Here is a 19,995-nt window from a genome sequence, read left to right as displayed (position 1 = left end):
GGTTTACAAACGCCTCTCATTAAATTTCTAGTGAATTGCGGTAATCGTCAACTATGCAGAAGTGCAGATCTGTAACTAGGTTATGGGTTCCTACTAGGGCTGGGCGATATATCGTGAGATTGTTATGCGCATCTCGTCAGTAAAGCCGGTTCCTTGATTAGTAGTAAATCGCCATCACCTGCTTTCAGATGGAGCGGCATATAACGTTTTCAAATTAGAATTTTAATTGTTTAATTATTTATTTATTTGTGGGATTTATTCTAGCAATCTCCATGTGTTTTGGGGTTTTGTTTTACTGTTGGTAGCCATTTTAGGATGCCAAATTACTTATTCTTACGTGTGTTAGTGTGAAAAGAGAGAGAGTGTGGAGTGATACCCAAATTATAAAATGGTGTTTAACAGGTGTCACTGAGTCATTAACTTATCATTCACAAAACACAATCGAACAAACAAAACTAACACTCTTTAAAACACATTTATTACATCCATTGAATATTTCTAAAGGAAAATGAGTCAAAGTAGCTTGTTTCTTCTATTGATTTTCTTATGCTGGTTCATTTCACACACACAAACGGCTTCTTTTCTGTTGAACATGTGTCATCATTCCAGTTGCCATCTGTTGCAAGATAGAACAAAATATTTGTTTTTATCATTTGTGTATTATGAAAAATGATTTAGTTTATTTAGATAGTTTATGAGCATTAACAGCAGTTACTTACTGTCATAGTTAATCTCAAGGCAGTGCTCACCACCACTGGGTTGTAAAGGTGACCATATTTGATAGTTCATTTTGGTTCCATCAGTCCAGAGCCAATCTCCGTCCTGTGAACAGAACACAGCTCACATGGCTTAATTTGATCTTTATTTATCTAAAAAATGATTCCTCATGAACCCTAACCCCATCTCCACTTTAAAAATGTCAGAAATCTAAACAGAAATGAATATAAATTATTTCACAGAAAGGGTATCAGTAAAGAACATGTGAAAAATATTTAAGGCAGGGCTAAACTCTTAAGCATGTCGAGTTGGCTTTTAGCTATTATGCCAGCCGCAACTGGAACCAGCTTCCAGAGGAGATCAGATGTGCTCCTACAGTACTCACATTCAAATCCAGACTCAAAACACTTCTGTTTAGCTATGCATTTACTGAACAGGGGCGGACTTTACCATTAGGCAAAGGTCGGCAATTGCCTTGGGCCCCGAGCTACCTAGGGGCCCCCAAAATGCCCTATTAACTTATGCTTAAGTTTTTTTTTTTTTTAATTATATATTTCTAAAACTCCATTTGCGAAAAATGGCATCAAATCATTAGTGTCGCAGACAGGAGGGGGCCCCCCGCCTCACTACATTGGACTATTCCATTATCTCACTTTTACTGTGCATCTGCGAAAGTGACAAGGCTGTGCCAAAAAACTGACAGAGAAAAAGAAGTGATTGACAGACAGAGTGTACAGAGTAGTAGACAGAGTAAAAATTAAGCGAAGCTAGCTACCCAAGCGGTGCTGAAAAAAGGAGGAAGCGGGAGGAAAGCAAAAAGTCCGAAAAAGTGCGCGGCGCGAAAGATAAATAACACGCAGTAACAGGAGGACTGGGAAATAGACAAACAGAGCAAGACGAGTCTAAACGCGAAAACTTAAAGTTTCGAAGTTACCCAAGCGTCTCAAATAAAAGAAAAAAAGTGAAAAGATGCTGATAAGTATTTGGGAACGCTGCCAAAGATGACAAACTTTTTTACGGCTACTGTTGGGGATACAGATCAGGAACAACAACGTCCAACGCACAGAAAAATCGTGAAGCAAAGAGGACACAGAGACCGACAGACAAAACTGAGCAGTTTACTTATGAATCATGATATTTAAAAAAATCTCAGCTCTCAGATTATGTCAATTCTATTACGAAATTCAAACAATAAATACCGTTTTGCCGTTTTAATGTGACGTGACAGATTCCAATCGGCACGTGAACTGATCATCTCTAGCTAATAGTAAATAAACACAAATTAACAATGTTGAAAGAGTATAACTTACCGAAATGTATATTCCTCATTCATAATATAGATCAATAAGTGTTTTTCAACCGCGGAAAGAGGTAAAACAGCTGGAGAACAATCATCACATAACATTTACCTCAGGAAAGCCATTTAATTGGCTAGAAAAAAAAGAGCTATAGAGAGTATTTGGCTAAATATTAGGGCTGGGCGATTTAAATCGCGATATTGTTATGCGCATCTCGTCAGTAAAGCCGGTTCCTTGATTAGTAGTAAATCGCCATCACCTGCTTTCAGACGGAGCGGCATTTACTACAAAGAGCCGTAGTTAACTGACAAGCTGAGCCAAATCACATCAATATCGCGGACGTATCGCCAGCGATATTTAATGCGATATGGCTCAGCTTGTCAGTTAACTACGGCTCTTTGTACACAGCAAAAACTCCAGTGTTAAATTAACACTCCTGGGAGTGTATGAGTCCACACTCAAGAGTGTTTAAGTTAATGAGATAATTAAGTGATTAATTTAGTGATGATTGAACATTATTGAAGACACCTGATGTTAACAAGCAGAATCACTGAAGGAGAAAATCTCAAATTGTAAGCCACCATTATGACGATCAATGGTTGCTTTAGTTGGACTCTTGACCCATATATTATTAACTTTAGATTTTGTTTGGCTGTTGTATCTGGTTTATCATCGCCAGTTGAACAAAGAAAAAAGTGATCTGATGGTGTTGGTTTTATTATGACAATCATCATTTGAACTTGATCACTGAATCCTTCTTTCTGACTTCGATTTATGTTGTTGGTTACAGCATAACTGTGAATCTGCATAAATGCCCAAAATTTTTGATATAATATAAAGGATTTCTTAAAAGTTGTTTAAAAAAAAAAAAAATCATTCTTTTAGGTACACACAGATGTCAAGATTCAGTCTATGCATCTCAACAATGGTGAGGAGCAGAATATTCAATTAGGAAAAGTAAATTACATAGACAATTCAGATCATAATTTATTCATACCGCAATGCATGATGGGAGCCATTAATGAGTTGTGATTGGTGGCAGCCACTGCAACATGCTTTATTATTGTCACCATTGTTGAGATTCACAGGCTGATTATTGATGTCTGTGTTTTAAATGAATTTATCTGAATATCTTTTGATCAGAACAATGTTTATTAAATATTTTGAATTAAAGTACTGATAATCGTAGATTGAAGAATCACAGAACAGCTGCTAACAAGTTAAATCAAACTATCTCAATAAGTTTCCTTTTTCAGATCACAGCATGATTATGTCAAAACATAACCAACACTATAAGATAACATTTTACTTGGTTCATTTAACTGTTATCAATAACAGCAGACAAACAACAGTAAATATTAAAGTAAACATAATGGTCAAGAGCCCATAACTAAAGCAAACACCCATCACCTTAATGGTAACTTACAATTTGTGATTTTCTCCTTCAGTGATTCTGCTTGTTAACATCAGGTGTCTTCAATAATGCTCAACCATCACTAAATTAATCACTTAATTATCTCATTAGCCCTAAATGCCGCTCCATCTGAAAGCAGGTGATGGTGATTTACTACTAATCAAGGAACCGGCTTTACTGACGAGATGCGCATAACAATATCGCGATTTAAATCGCCCAGCCCTACTAAATATGTGTACTATATTACTTATTTTAACCTTAAATTATACCAGCTGATAGGGCTTTTTTTTTTCTTGAGAAAAAGTAACGCCTATCTTGTGAAACGTTACCTACACAGCAAAAACTCCAGTGTTAAATTAACACTCCTGGGAGTACATATGAGACCACACTTGTAGAGTGTAAAGTGTTAAAATATGAGTGTTAAATTAACACTCAAGAGTGTTAAAGTTAATGAGATAATTAAGTGATTAATTGAGTGATGATTGATCATTATTGAAGACACCTGATGTTAACAAGCAGAATCACTGAAGAAGAAAATCACAAATTGTAAGCCACCGTTATGGAGATTATTGTTTGCTTTAGTTGGGCTCTTGACCATTATATTATTAACTTTAGATTTTGTTTGGCTGTTGTATCTGAGTTATAACTGCCAGATGATCAAAGAAAAAAAGTGATCTGATGGTGTTGGTTATATTATGACAATCATCATTTGAACTTGATCACTGAACTCATATTTCTGACTTATATTTATGTTGTTGGTTACAGCATAACTGTGATTCTGCATAAATATCCAGAATTTTAGAAATAATACAAAGGACTTCTTAAAAGTTGTTTTGAAAAAAAAAAAATCTTTCTTTTAGGCACACAAAGACATCAAGATTCAGTCTATGCATCTCAACAATGGTGACGAGCAGAATATTCAATTAGGAAAAGTAAATTACATTGACAATTCAGATAATAATTTATTCATACCGCAATGCATGATGGGAGCCATTAATGAGTTGTGATTGGTGGCAGCCACTGCAACATGCTTTATTATTGTCACCATTGTTGCGATTCACAGGCTGATTATTGATGTCTGTGTTTCTAAATAAATTAATTAATTAGAAAGTCTTTTGATCAGAACAATGTCTATTAAATATTTTGGATCACATGAAAAATACTGAAAATCATATGCTGTAGAATCACAGAGCTGCTGTAATTAACAAATCCAAACTATCTCAATAAGTATAGTTTTTCAGATCACAACATGATTATGTCAAAACATAACCAACACCATCAGATCACATTTTTTCTTTGATCATCTGACTGTTATAAATCAATAACAGCAGACAAGCAAAATTTAAAGTAAACATGTAAGGGTCAAGAGCCCAACTAAAGCAAACAATAATCTCCATAACGGTGGCTTACAATTTGTGATTTTCTCCTTCAGTGATTCTGCTTGTTAACATCAGGTGTCTTCAATAATGATCAATCATCACTCAATTAATCACTTAATTATCTCATTACCTTTAACACTCTTGAGTGTTAATTTAACACTCATATTTTAACACTTTACACTCTACAAGTGTGGTCTCATATGTACTCCCAGTAGGGCTGTGCTCAGAATATCGATACAACGATACATCGTCATGAACTCCTGACGATGCGCGTATCGATACAGCAGCTGCCGTATCGATACTGTTGTATGTAGCCAATTCAGGGCTCGAATTTCGGCACGGGTATTGCGCATAATTTTAATCATTCCTGCACTTTAGCATTTAGATTGTATGAGTAAATTAATCCACACAGACTATACAATCAGATCAGTCATTTTAAAACTTCACAAAGAGCGTGAAGCCTTTTTTGTACTTTCGCCTGGCTCCGCAGCGCGAGTCTCCGCTGCCTGCACGCGCACCTCCCCAAACGGACGAGGCGTTTATACTCGACGCGCTCACAAACAGCTCGCGAGTAACAAAAGTTATTTTTCGCGGATTATATCAGTTTAACAAACAAAAACACGCAAAATTATGTCCAACATTTCGGTCTTGTTGAGTATCCTCTAAACACAGTCGGTTATGTCTTCAGCATAAAACGCATGATGGGACAGTATAATGAAATCAGGATCCGTGCACTAACGTTAGCTCTTAAAGGGACAGAAGCCATATGTGTCTGTCATTAATATTGTTGTCAAAACAACAAAAGATAGTTTTAATTTGAAGAATTTGGATTAATAGCCTATGTATTTAATTTAGTCAGGACTAAAATACTACCCAGTGTTATTTTGCATTTGATTACTTTATTCAGTTTCTAGTTTCTGAATACTAGTGCTAGACCTATTCAAAAAGTTTTCTCTTTACTGGTAGGCTATCTTTATTCTATTGTATTTATTTGCGCTACTGAAGGAAGAGCCATTTTAAGCTTTTTTGTGACAAGTTTTTTATTTCATTTAACTCTTCGTTTTTTTATGACAAAAACTAAATAGTTTTTCAGTGATCACAACTGTTATAACACTGGTTATACAATAAACATATATTAATGTTACTAAACTCTGAAATTCCAAATTGATCCATATCGTGATACGTATCGTATCGTGGCTTTAGTATCGTGATGCGTATCGTATCGTGACATTGTTGGTGATACACAGCCCTAACTCCCAGGAGTGTTAATTTAACACTGGAGTTTTTGCTGTGTAATATTTATCCAAATGAGTCAATATTGAATCAAATCACAAGAATTGAATCGAAATGGTGAAATTTGTCAAGCAAAAAAAACAAAAAAAACATAGCTTACCAGAAATTGTACCATGTAAACCTTGTAACATGTTTCTGTTTAGGAGTAAAGAAGTGTATGCAGGGTTTAAAGGGGACGTTTTTTTCTCCTCTCTAACCTTTACTTCCCCGTAGATTAGCTTTACCTGCCTATCCACCATTCAGTCGGTACATATTTTTTTCGTTCTCTTTTAAAGATTGGATGGGGAGGGGCCCATAGCCTACCTTCGCCTTGGGCCCCCGATTTGCTAAATCCGCCACTGTTACTGAATGAGCACTGTACCGCTGTTCGTCCGACTGTTTGTACTGTACTGTATTTTATTTAATTTTTCTAAACTGTTTTAATTATTCTTATTAGGGCCCAAGCCCTGAAAGGGCGAAGGCCCTATTGTTTTCGTAAGGATTACTTTTTTTCTTCATTAGGGCCCAAGCCCTGAAAGGGCGAAGGCCCTATTGTTTCCGGTAGGATTATTTATTAGGGCCCAAGCCCTGAAAGGGCGAAGAGCCCTATTGTTTTCGGTAGGATTATTTATTAGGGCCCAAGCCCTGATTATTTTTATTTTTATTTATTTTAATTTTTTTTCTTCATTATTTTTTTTTTTGCCTTTTTGCCACTTTTGGGGCCCTTAACATGCTCAAAAACTCTTGAAACTTTGCACACAGGTCAGAACCCGCGGCCATCAGGGCCGGACTGAAGCTGGTACCCGGGCGTGGCAGGGGGGCTCGACAGCGCCCCCTGGAATGGTGTCCGAAAACTTGGTCCATAAATCAAACACGCTTGCATGTAATAATATGAAACTCAGTACACATATAGATCTCATCGGGCCGAACAACTTTCGTGCTCTAAGTTTTACAAAAGCCCAAAAGGAAGTTGGTTATTATACGTTGTTTGGAAAACGCATACAATGGAATGTGAAATACTCCTCCTAGGAAATTTATCCGATCGCCACCAAACTCGGTGTGAATGAAGTCAAGACATTGAGGATGAATTCTTGCGAACAGATTTTTGATATCTCGAACGGTTTGGCCGTGGCGAGGAAACGAATTTATGGCGAATAATGGGACACAGGAAGTGTATTATAACTTCAGCATACATTATCTGATCTTGATGAAACTTCAGCAGTGTATTCGTTGTAAGAGGCCGATCACATGGATGTGACCTTTGTGAGTCAAAGTTATAGCGCCACCAACTGGCAACAGGAAGTGTGTCACTTTCAAAATGCTTTGAAATTACTCTCTTATTTTTACCCGATTTGCTTAAAACTTTATGTGTATAATGTAGACACACGGCAGATGTAGACCTGTGAAAGGATTATTGATATCTTAGATACTGTTGCTGTGGCAACACATCAAACTTTAATATTCTTTTCGGATGCTTTTGAGACTCTTCACATGCTTGAAAATGCATGAAACTCGACAGACACATCACATTTATTATACAGTAGACATGTGCAAAGTTTCAGAAATGGGCGTGGTGGAATGGCTCAGTATCGCCACCTTTAGTCAAAAATGGGGGCTTAGTTTTTCCTAGAATCACAAAACTTGGTAGGTGTATTGTTCTCATCAAGCAGGACACCTTTCTAATTTACAGTCATTACCTCAGACCCACAGGAAGTCAGATATTTTGGTTTGAATGTGGATTTTCTGGAGAATTTTCTCTCTCTCTCTGTGTGTCTGTGTGTGTGTGGGGGGGGGGTGGGGGGGATTTGTCTATTCCATTTAATCTTTGTTCTTCAAGGTTTCAGGGGCTTTTGGGGCCCTTAATGTGCTCAAAAACTCTTGAAACTTTCCACACAGGTCAGAACCCACAGTCATCAGAGCCGGGCTGAAGCTGGTACCCGGGCGTGGCAGGGGGGCTCAACAGCGCCCCCTTGGACACGGTCTAAAAACTTGGTCTATATATCAAACACGCTTGCATGAATTAATATGAAACTCGGTACACATATAGATCTCATCGGGCCGAACAACTTCCGCACTCTAAGTTATTAGCTCCGCCCAACAGGAAGTCGGCTATTATGGGTTGTTTGAAAAACGCATGCTGTGGAATTTGATGTACTCATCCTAGAGAATTCATCCAATCGCCTCCAAACTCGGTCAGCATGAAGTCAAGACATTGAGGATGATAAATTCCGGACGGATTTTTGATGTCTCGAACGGTTTGGCCGTGGCGAGGAAACAATGGCGAGAAAAGAGAAACACGAAGTAATATAACTTCTGCATACGTTAACTGATCTTGATGAAACTTCAGCAGTGTGTTCGTGGTAAGAGGCCGATCAGATGGATGTAACTATTGGGAGTCAAAGTTATAGCGCCACCAACTGGCATATATATATATATATATATATATAAATATAGCTGCGAGCAGCGATGGAGGGCCCAAGCCGGTGACACCGCCACCCCGGTGGCTTTAGTGTAACTCGTCGCTGCTCGCAGCTATATTTAGGGCCCAAGCCCTGAAAGGGCGAAGGCCCTATTGTTTTCGGTAGGATTATTTATTATTATTATTTTTTTGTCAACCTTTCGGGCACTTTTGGGGCCCTTAACATGCTCGAAAACTCTTGAAACTTTGCACACGGGTCAGAACCCGCGGCCATCAGGGCCGGGCTGAAGCTGGTACCCGGGCGTGGCAGGGGGGCTCAACAGCGCCCCCTTGAACGAAGTCCGAAAACTTGGTCCATGAATCAGACACGCTTGCATGTAATAATATGAAACTCAGTACACATATAGATCTCATCGGGCGGAACAACTTTCGTACTTTTACTTTTTACGCCAGCCCAACAGGAAGTCGGCTATTATGGGTTGTTTGGAAACGCATGCTGTGGATTTTGATGTACTCCTTCTAGGAAATTCATCCATTCGCCTCCAAACTCGGTCAGCATGAAGTCAAGACATTGAGGATGCTAAATTGCGAACGGATTTTTGATATCTCGAACGGTTTGGCCGTGGCGAGGAAACGAATTTATGGCGAATAATGGAAACAGGAAGTGTGTTATAACTTCTGCATACATTAACTGATCTTGATGAAACTTCAGCAGTGTGTTCGTTGTAAGAGGCCGATCACATGGATGTGACTATTGTGAGTCAAAGTTATAGCGCCACCAACTGGCAGCAGGAAGTTTGTCACTTTCAAAATGCTTTGAAATCACTCTCTTATTTTTACCCGATTTGCTTCAAACTTTATGTGTATAATGTAGACACACGGCAGATGTAGACCTGTGAAAGGATTATTGATATCTTAGATACTGTTGCCGTGGCAATGCTTCAAACTTTAATATTCTTTTTTTAAGCTTTTGAGACTCTTAACATACTTGAAATTGCATGAAACTCGACAGACACATCACATTTATTATCCAGTAGACATGTGCAAAGTTTCAGAAATGGGCGTGGTGGAATGGCTCAGTAGCGCCACCTTTAGCCAAAAATGGGGGCTTAGTTTTTCCTAGAATCGCAAAACTTGGTACGTATATTGTTCTCATCAGGCCGGACAACTTTCTAATTTATTGTCATTAGCTCAGACCAACAGGAAGTCAGATATTTTGGTTTGAATGTGGATTTTCTGGAGAATTTTCTCTCTCTCTCTGTGTGTGTGTGTGGAGGGGGTGGGGGGGATTTGTCTATTCCATTTAATCTTTGTTTTTCAAGGTTTCAGGGGCTTTTGGGGCCCTTAACGTGCTCAAAAACTCTTGAAACTTTTCACACAGGTCAGAACCTGCGGCCATCAGGGCCGGACTGAAGCTGGTACCTGGGCGTGGCAGGGGGGCTCGACAGCGCCCCCTTGAACGGGGTCCGAAAACTTGGTCCATATTTCAAACACGCTTGCATGAATTAATATGAAACTCGGTACACATATAGATCTCATCAGGCCGAACAACTTCCGCACTCTAAGTTATTAGCTCCGCCCAACAGGAAGTCGGCTATTATGGGTTGTTTGAAAAACGCATGCTGTGGAATTTGATGTACTCCTCCTAGAGAATTCATCCAATCACCTCCAAACTCGGTCAGCATGAAGTCAAGACATTGAGGATGCTAAATTGCGGACGGATTTTTGATATCTCGAACGGTTTGGCCGTGGCGAGGACACGAATTTATGGCGAGAAAAGAGAAACACGAAGTGGTATAACTTCTGCACACATTAACTGATCTTGATGAAACTTCAGCAGTGTGTTCGTGGTAAGAGGCTGATCAGATGGATGTAACTATTGTGAGTCAAAGTTATAGCGCCACCAACTGGCAGCAGGAAGTGTGTCACTTTAAAAATGTTTTTGACAAAAGTGGGGGGGTTACTTTTACCCACAGTTACAAAAATCAGTACCTATATTGTTCTCATCAAGCTGGACAACTTTCTAATTTACAGTCATTAGCTCCGAGCAACAGGAAGTCAGATATTTTGGTTTGAATGTGGATTTTTTGGATATGTCAGACTTTAGCTACTCCTCCTAAGTGGTTTATTTTATTCACACCAAACTTTTTCAACATGATAAAAATACATTAAAGATATATATATATATATATATATATATATATATAAATATAGCTGCGAGCAGCGATGAAGGGCCAAAGCCGGGGGCACCGCCACCCCGGTGCCTTTAGGTAACTAAAGGCACCGGGGTTGCGGTGCCACCGGCTTGGGCCCGTAATCGCTGCTCGCAGCTATATTTATTATTATTTTTCTGTCAACCTTTCGGGCACTTTTGGGGCCCTTAACATGCTCAAAAACTCTTGAAACTTTGCACACAGGTCAGAACCCGCGGCCATCAGGGCCGGGCTGAAGCTGGTACCCGGGTGTGGCAGGGGGGCTCAACAGCGCCCCCTTGAACGAGGTCCGAAAACTTGGTCCATAAATCAGACACGCTTGCATGTAATAATATGAAATTCAGTACACATATAGACCTCATCGAGCTGAACAACTTTCGTACTTTTACTTTTTACGCCAGCCCAACAGGAAGTCAACTATTATGGGTTGTTTGAGAAACGTGTGCTGTGGAATTTGATGTACTCCTCCTAGAAAATTCGTCCAATCGCAACCAAACTCGGTCAGCATGAAGACAAGACATTGAGGATGCTAAATTGCGGACGGATTTTTGATATCTCAAACGGTTTGGCCGCGGGGAGGAAACGAATTTATGGCGAATAATGGGACACAGGAAGTGTGTTATAACTTCTGCATACATTAACTGATCTTGATGAAACTTCCGCAGTGTGTTTGTTGTAAGAGGCCAATCACATGGATGTGACTTTTGTGAGTCAAAGTTATAGCGCCACCATCTGGCAACAGGAAGTTTGTCACTTTCAAAATGCTTTGAAATCACTCTCTTATTTTTACCCGATTTGCTTCAAACTTTATGTGTATAATGTAAACACACGGCAGATGTAGACCTGTGAAAGGACTATTGATATCTTAGATACTGTTGCCGTGGCAACGCATCAAACTTTAATATTCTTTTCGGATGCGTTTGAGACTCTTAGCATGCTTGAAATTGGATGAAACTCGACAGACACATAACACTTATTAGCCAGTAGACATGTGAAAAGTTTCAGAAACGGGCGTGGCAGGGGGGCTCGACAGCGCCCCATTGAAAGGGGTCTGAAAACTTGGTCCATATATCAAACACGCTTGCATGAATTAATATGAAACTCGGTACACATATAGATCTCATCAGGCCGAACAACTTTCCCTCTGTCAAGTTTCACGCCAGCCCAACAGGAAGTCGGCTATTATGGGTTGTTTGGAAAACGCTTGCTGTGGAATGTGAAGTACTCCTCCTAGAGAATTCATCCCATATCCACCAAACTCGGTGTGCATGAAGTCAAGACATTGAGGATGCTAAATTGCGGACGGATTTTTGATATCTCGAACGGTTTGGCCGTGGCGAGGACACGAATTTATGGCGAGAAAAGAGAAACACGAAGTGGTATAACTTCTGCACACATTAACTGATCTTGATGAAACTTCAGCAGTGTGTTCGTGGTAAGAGGCCAATCAGATGGATGTAACTATTGTGAGTCAAAGTTATAGCGCCACCAACTGGTAGCAGGAAGTGTGTCACTTTCAAAATGCTTTTGACAAAATGGGGGGGTTACTTTTACCCACAGTTACAAAAATCAGTACATATATTGGGCTCATCGAGCCGGACAACTTTCTAATTTACAGTCATTAGCTCCGACCAACAGGAAGTCAGATATTTTGGTTTGAATGTGGATTTATTTGCAAAATCGGCCTCTGAATTTTATATATATATATATATTTTAAAGTGACAAGACAGAGAATATTACTTGTCTGATATATATATATATATATATATATATATATATATATATATAAATATAGCTGCGAGCAGCGATGGAGGGCCCAAGGCGGTGACACCGCCACCCCGGTGCCTTTAGTGTAACTAAAGGCACCAGGTTGGCGGTGCCACCGGCTTGGGCCCGCAATCGCTGCTCGCAGCTATATTTATTATTATTATTATTATTATTATTATTTTGTCAACCTTTCGGGCACTTTTGGGGCCCTTAACATGCTCAAAAACTCTTGAAACTTTGCACACATGTCAGAACCCGCGGCCATCAGGGCCGGACCGAAGCTGGTACCCGGGCGTGGCAGGGGGGCTCGACAGCGCCTGGAACGGGATCCGAACACTTGTCCATAAATCAAACACGCTTGCATGTAATAATATGAAACTCGGTACACATATAGATCTCATCGGGCCGAACAACTTTCGTGCTCTAAGTTTTACGCCAGCCCAACAGGAAGTCGGCTATTATGGGTTGTTTGGAAACGCATGCTGTGGAATTTGATGTACTCCTCCTAGGAAATTCATCCATTCGCCTCCAAACTCGGTCAGCATGAAGTCAAGACATTGAGGATGCTAAATTGCGGACGGATTTTTGATATCTCGAACGGTTTGGCCGTGGCGAGGAAACGAATTTATGGCGAATAAGGGACACAGGAAGTGTGTTATAACTTCTGCATACATTAACTGATCTTGATGAAACTTCAGCAGTGTGTTCGTTGTAAGAGGCCGATCACACAGATGTGACTATTGTGAGTCAAAGTTATAGCGCCACCAACAGGCAGCAGGAAGTACATCACTTTCAAAATGCTTTGAAATCACTGTCTTATTTTTACCCGATTTGCTTCAAACTTTATGTGTACAATGTAGACACACGGCAGATGTAGACCTGTGAAAGGATTATTGATATCTTAGATACTGTTGCCGTGGCAACTCATCAAACTTTAATATTATTTTTTGATGCTTTTGGGACTCTTAACATACTTGAAATTGCATGAAACTCGACAGACACATCACATTTATTAGCCAGTAGACATGTGCAAAGTTTCAGAAACGGGCGTGGTGGAATGGCTCAGTAGCGCCACCTTTAGTCAAAAATGGGGGCTTAGTTTTTCCTAGAATCACAAAAATCGGTATGTATATTGTTCTCATCGAGCCGGACAACTTTCTAATTTACAATTATAAGCTCCAACCAACAGGAAGTCAGATATTTTGGTTTGAATGTGGATTTTCTGAAGAATTTTCTCTCTCTCTCTGTGTGTCTGTGTGTGTCTGTGTGTGTGTGTGGGGGGGGGGGGTTGTCTATTCCATTTAATCTTTGTTTTTCAAGGTTTTAGGGGCTTTTGGCGCACTTAATGTGCTCATAAACACTTGAAACTTTTCACACAGGTCAGAACCCACGGTCATCAGGGCCGGGCTGAAGCTGGTACACGGGCGTGGCAGGGGGGCTCAACAGCGCCCCCTTGAACACGGTCTGAAAACTTGGTCCATATATCAAACACGCTTGCATGAATTAATATGAAACTCGGTACACATATAGATCTCATCGGGCTGAACAACTTCCACACTCTAAATTATTAGCTCCGCCCAACAGGAAGTCTGCTATTATGGGTTGTTTGAAAAACGCATGCTGTGGAATTTGAAACACTCATCCTAGAGAATTCATCCGATCCCCACCAAACTCGGTCAGCATGAAGTCAAGACATTGAGGATGCTAAATTGCGGACGGATTTTTGATATCTCGAACGGTTTGGCCGTGGCGAAGAAACGAATTTATGGCGAGAAAAGAGAAACACGAAGTGTTATAACTTCTGCATACATTAACTGATCTTGATGAAACTTCAGCAGTGTGTTCATGGTAAGAGGCCGGTCAGATGGATGTAACTATTGTGAGTCAAAGTTATAGCGCCACCAACTGGTAGCAGGAAGTGTGTCACTTTCAAAATGCTTTTGACAAAAGTGGGGGGGTTACTTTTACCCACAGTTACAAAAATCAGTACGCATATTGGTCTCATCGAGCCGGACAACTTTCTAATTTACAGTCATTAGCTCCGAGCAACAGGAAGTCAGATATTTTGGTTTGAATGTGGATTTTTTGGATATGTCAGACTCTGAATTTTTAGTTACTCCTCCTAAGTGGTTTATTTTATTCACACCAAACTTTTTCAACATGATAAAAATACATTAAAGATATATATATATATATATATAAATATAGCTGCGAGCAGCGATGAAGGGCCAAAGCCGGCGGCACCGCCACCCCGGTGCCTTTAGGTAACTAAAGGCATCGGGGTTGCGGTGCCACCGGCTTGGGCCCGTAATCGCTGCTCGCAGCTATATATATATATTTTTTTTCCTTTTTGCCACTTTTGGGGCCCTTAACATGCTCAAAAACTCTTGAAATTTTGCACACACGTCAGAACCTGCGGCCATCAGGGCCGGGCTGAAGCTGGTACCGGGGCATGGCAGGGGGGCTCGACAGCGCCCCCTGGAATGGAGTCCGAAAACTTGGTCCATAAATCAAACACGCTTGCATGTAATAATATGAAACTCAGTACACATATAGATCTCATCGGCCTGAACAACTTTCGTGCTCTAAGTTTTACAAAAGCCCAACAGGAAGTCGGTTATTATACATTGTTTGGAAAACGCATACAATGGAATGTGAAATACTCCTCCTAGGGAATTCATCCGATCACCACCAAACTCGGTGTGAATGAAGTCAAGACATTGAGGATGAATTCTTGCGAACAGATTTTTGATATCTTGAACGGTTTGGCCGTGGCGAGGAAATGAATTTATGGCGAATAATAGGACACAGGAAGTGTGTTATAACTTCTGCATACATTATCTGATCTTGCTGAAACTTCAGCAGTGTGTTCGTTGTAAGAGGCCGATCACATGGATGTGACTATTGTGAGTCAAAGTTATAGCGCCACCAACTGGCTGCAGGAAGTGTGTCACTTTCAGAATGCTTTGAAATCACCCTCTTATTTTTACCCGATTTGCTTCAAACTTTATGTGTATAATGTAAACACACGGCAGATGTAGACCTGTGAAAGGATTATTGATATCTTAGATACTGTTGCCATGGCAACGCATCAAACTTTAATATTCTTTTTTGATGCTTTTGAGACTCTTAGCATGCTTGAAATTGGATGAAACTCAACAGACACATCACATTTATTAGCCAGTAGACATGTGCAAAGTTTCAGAAATGGGCGTGGCAGGGGGGCTCAACAGCGCCCCCTTGAACGGGGTCTGAAAACTTGGTCCATATATCAAACACGCTTGCATGAATTAATATGAAACTCGGTACACATATTGATCTCATCGGGCCGAACAACTTTACTTCGGTCAAGTTTTACGCCAGACCAACAGGAAGTCGGCTATTATGGGTTGTTTGGAAAACGCTTGCTGTGGAATTTGATGTCCTCCTTCTAGAGAATTCTTCCAATCACCTCCAAACTCGTTGTGCATGAAGTCAAGACATTGAGGATGCTAAATTGTGGATGGATTTTTGATATCTCGAACGGTTTGGCCATGGCTAGGAAACGAATTTATGGCGAGAAAAGAGAATCAGGAAGTTGTATAACTTCTGCATACATTAACTGATCTTGATGAAATGTCAGCAGTGTGTTCGTGGTAAGAGGACGATCACATGTATGTAACTATTGTGAGTCAAAGTTATAGTGCCACCAACTGGCAGCAGGAAGTGTGTCACTTTCAAAATGCTTTTGACAAAAGTGGGGGGGGGTTAGTTTTACCTACAGTTTAAAAAATCAATATGTATATTGGTCTCATCGAGCCGGACAACTTTCTAATTTACACCGCTCAACTGTGATTTTTCCAAGCACATTTTTGCACATGTAAAGAGGATAATTTTTCCCTTCAATACTGGAACGTGAGTTAAGTACAAAGCCTATAATAAACAATAGTTTAGCATCCAAAAAATTTCATATATATATATATATTATTATTATTATATGTATGATAATAATATATATTAAAAATAGGAAAAAAAAAAAATATATATATATATATATATATATATATATACATACATATATACATATATATATATATATTATTATTATTATTATTTTATTTTTTTTAGGTGACAAGACAGAATATTGCTTGTCTGATATATATATATATATATATATATATATATATATATATATATATATATATATGTAAATATAGCTGCGAGCAGCGATGGAGGGCCCAAGCCGGTGACACCGCCACCCCGGTGCCTTTAGTGTAGCTAAAGGCACCAGGGTGGCGGTGCCACCGGCTTGGGCCCGTAATCGCTGCTCGCAGCTATATTTTCTTTTTATTATTTTAATTTCTTCTATGTAAAGCACTTTGAATTGCCATTGTGTATGAAATGTGCTATATAAATAAACTCGCCTTGCCTTGCCTTGCCAAAATTACTCAATTATCATATCAGCCATCTATTTCACATCAAGTTTCACAATACAAACACTCGAGTATGTCATGATCATGGTGAGCGGTGCCCATCTCATGGTTGCCAATGCCCTAAACTAACTATTCGGAGGACCAATTTTTTTTAAATAAAAACACATCTATCTTAATGCTTTTTGAAAAAAAAATTAATGCAAATTTTGTTTTAATGTAAATGTACCTGTAAATGCCCAGTAGCAAAAAAAGCATGATCAAAAAATTATTGCATACATGACCAGCATCACTCCCTCCGATCCAGGCACGCGTTCCGGTGTTAGTTGCGGATCTAACCAGGTTCTGTATAAACATGTACTCCTTATGGCTGTGCACAGAAGCAAGGTTCCCATTAAAGTGCAAACAGGTTTTCTGTAGAGGCAGAGACATGAACAAACACCACTATTTATAAAATTTAAAAAATAAAAGTGTTATTTTAAATTTATTTTCCAAAATCTGTGACATGCCTTCAAATTAGGGCTGGGCGATATATCGCACGATATTGTTATGCGCATCTCATCAGTAAAGCCGGTTCCTTGATTAGTAGTAAATCACCATCACCTGCTTTCAGATGGAGCGGCATGTCCCAGCCCCAGGAGTGTTAATTTAACACCGCTCCATCTGAAAGCAGGTGATGGCGATTTACTACTAATCAAGGAACCGGCTTTACTGATGAGATGCGCATAACAATATCATGCGATATATCGCCCAGCCCTACTTCAAATGTATTATTTTACCCATGAAGTCTAAATTCTGCCTTATGAAGCGGGACTACTTTTGTAGAAAAGGTTCTGCTTATACTGTATACATAGATTAGATATAACTAATCTAGTTTTTAAGTGATCCTAACACACTACTCTCATGATAACATGAAATGTGTTGTGTCTGTATTTTCCTAGAGCTCCATTGTAATTTATTTACTGCTAACATATTTTTGTTTTTAAAATGAGGAACAAGTTGAAATTATTTTCCTGCGATAATTGACAGTTGTCACAGATGTTTACAGAGCTTAAGTTGTATTTAACCAAGAATATACTTACATGATTGTTATGTCATATTAGAAGATGAATGTATCATACCTCGGCATCAATCCACATTTGATCGTAATTGAAAAACTTGAAGCATCTGCATCCAAAGGCAGACCATCCTGACGAACAATCTGTTAAAGGGAAGTTTTGTGTGTTATTATTATTTATTTTTTTAACCATTAATGACATTTCATGTAATTAAATTAATAATTTTAAGGTACAGTATGGAACTTTTGTCCTTTTACCGGTTAAAACACAAAAAGGCATGCGACATTGTTGTGGTCGTGCTTCGGCTTTGCATGACAGTGCAGATGAAGACGACGCTTCACAATAGATGCTTTACAGTGAACTCTGTTAGACAGTCTATCTGTTCAATAAAACACCTTGAGTAATAAAAACACCATCATCTCCACTTCGCTTTTACAGCATTTCAAACCCCTCAGTTCTCGCCATCTCTGAAAATCCTAGCCGATGTTGATTCTTGTTTTATTACGAGCTCTGTTGCATTCTCTTTTCTTCAGCAAACTCTCTTCTGTTCGGTGGTTGTTTAGGTGGTTGGCCAAAAAAACATTTCGCCACTAGATGGCGGTCAGAACATAGTCAAAGGATAATTTAAGAAATTGATGAAAAATGCAACTAGGATTGCCTGTGATAGACTTGAATAAACAAAGGATTTAAAATATATATTTTAACAATGAAACATCATGATGTGACAAGACATTATTTTGCACTCTAGTCACTAATCAAATAAGTTTTTTTTTTTTTTTTTTTTTTTTTTCATTAATCATGCAAACCTGTTTTTCAGTCAAATTTTCTTTCTTCCAAGATGCTCTTTAGGACATTTTTTAAAGGATGCTGGAGAACATGATCATCAGGTATCACACACACACTTGTTAAGATAGAGAAATGCAAAGGTTTTGGACTTTTGGACTGTATTCACACTGACAAGAGAAGTAGAAGATAAGAGAAGCCTTACCGCCACGATCTTTACTTCCAACAGGTTTCGCTTCCACTTAAAAAAAAATAAATAATATATTTTTAAAACAGAACTGCTAATAGCAGCAGCAGTAGTAGTGGTACTGCTATTCTACAACTACTACTAATAATAATGATAATAATAAATATACTACCGATTTAACATGCGTATTTGTTGTATTTTATTGTCAACAATTAAAATATAAAATACATTCATAAGAATTAATAACTTTAGCAGATATAATTGTTGTTGTTTTATTGTCTAAATGTTATCATAATAATTAAGAAACAAACTCAGGTTTACTTTAGTGCACATACTGTATTAGATCATTCTTCTGATTAGTCATTACAGAGTCCCAGGTGTGCTACAATTCATGTTAAAATAACAGTTATGATGTGAAACGTTGAATAATGCTCTTACCTGAAGCTCCCAAAGCTATGAGAAGACAGAGAGACAGGTAGACAGTCCAGACCGCCATTGTTTCTCAACGAATACTGAAACAGAAATATTCAGAAATAATTATTACAAAGTGAAGTCATCTTCATTTATATAGCGCTTTTAACAATGTATTGTTAAATGTATAGTATTTTTGTGAGACAAACCAGTCCAGTAGATCAACATCAACGTCTGGATATTGCGTTGTGGAGCGGAGCCCTGGTTTATCTTTTTATATACTGGAGGGGAGTGTGTTTATCAGCATCATCCATCACATGCTCATGTTCTCACTTCCTGTACAAACAATGTTTTTGTGTAGTTTGTGCTTGAGCCACTTCTGTTATAATACCATTATTGTTTTATGTGTCTTTTATGTGTGTTCTTGGTATGTATACAGAATAAATTATTATTATTCCCCACATAGCAACATTGTTTCGGCCCAGATCCGGCCCAAATCTGGCACATGTGGAATGCTGATCTGGCCCACATGCAGCGTGGAATGATGGCACTTGGGTGGACCGCTCCTGTTAGCCAGATCTGGGCCACAAGCAGGCCATAGCAGTGCCACATGTCAGCCAAAAGCAAAGAAATAAACCAGAACTGGACCTTATCTGAGACACAAAATC

The 19,995-nt window shown here is 39.0% G+C and overlaps 1 protein-coding gene across 1 annotated transcript; it reads right to left on the bottom strand.

The window, feature by feature from the left end:
- Window positions 1-456: 456 nt before the first annotated feature.
- On the bottom strand, window positions 457-19,619 carry LOC311087511 (galactose-specific lectin nattectin-like). The gene is made up of 7 exons (XM_084120837.1): window positions 19,537-19,619; window positions 19,355-19,428; window positions 18,935-18,970; window positions 18,010-18,089; window positions 17,168-17,302; window positions 720-822; window positions 457-616 (listed from the first exon to the last, which is right to left on the bottom strand). Exons 2-7 carry the CDS (start codon window positions 19,410-19,412, stop codon window positions 555-557), a joined length of 474 nt encoding a protein of 157 aa, XP_083976963.1. The 5' UTR covers window positions 19,413-19,428; window positions 19,537-19,619; the 3' UTR covers window positions 457-554.
- Window positions 19,620-19,995: the final 376 nt, after the last annotated feature.

The sequence above is a fragment of the Abramis brama genome, assembly GCF_963993115.1.
Source record: "Abramis brama genome assembly, chromosome: 1".
NCBI lineage: Eukaryota > Metazoa > Chordata > Actinopteri > Cypriniformes > Leuciscidae > Abramis > Abramis brama.
Note: the sequence above shows the minus strand (reverse complement) of the source record. Positions and strands in the feature narration are given on the sequence as shown.

What these genes read in the sequence shown, in the direction of transcription:
- LOC311087511 (XM_084120837.1), bottom strand. Translation starts at nt 19,412, where the DNA reads ATGGCGGTCTGGACTGTCTACCTGTCTCTCTGTCTTCTCATAGCTTTG. An exon ending in TGGAAGTAAAGATCGTGGCG is followed by an intron (nt 18,090 to 18,934) that starts GTAAGGCTTCTC and finishes TCCCTTTAACAG; the next exon opens with ATTGTTCGTCAGGATGGTCT. An exon ending in GAGGGAGTGATGCTGGTCAT is followed by an intron (nt 823 to 17,167) that starts GTATGCAATAAT and finishes TTCTGTTCACAG; the next exon opens with GACGGAGATTGGCTCTGGAC.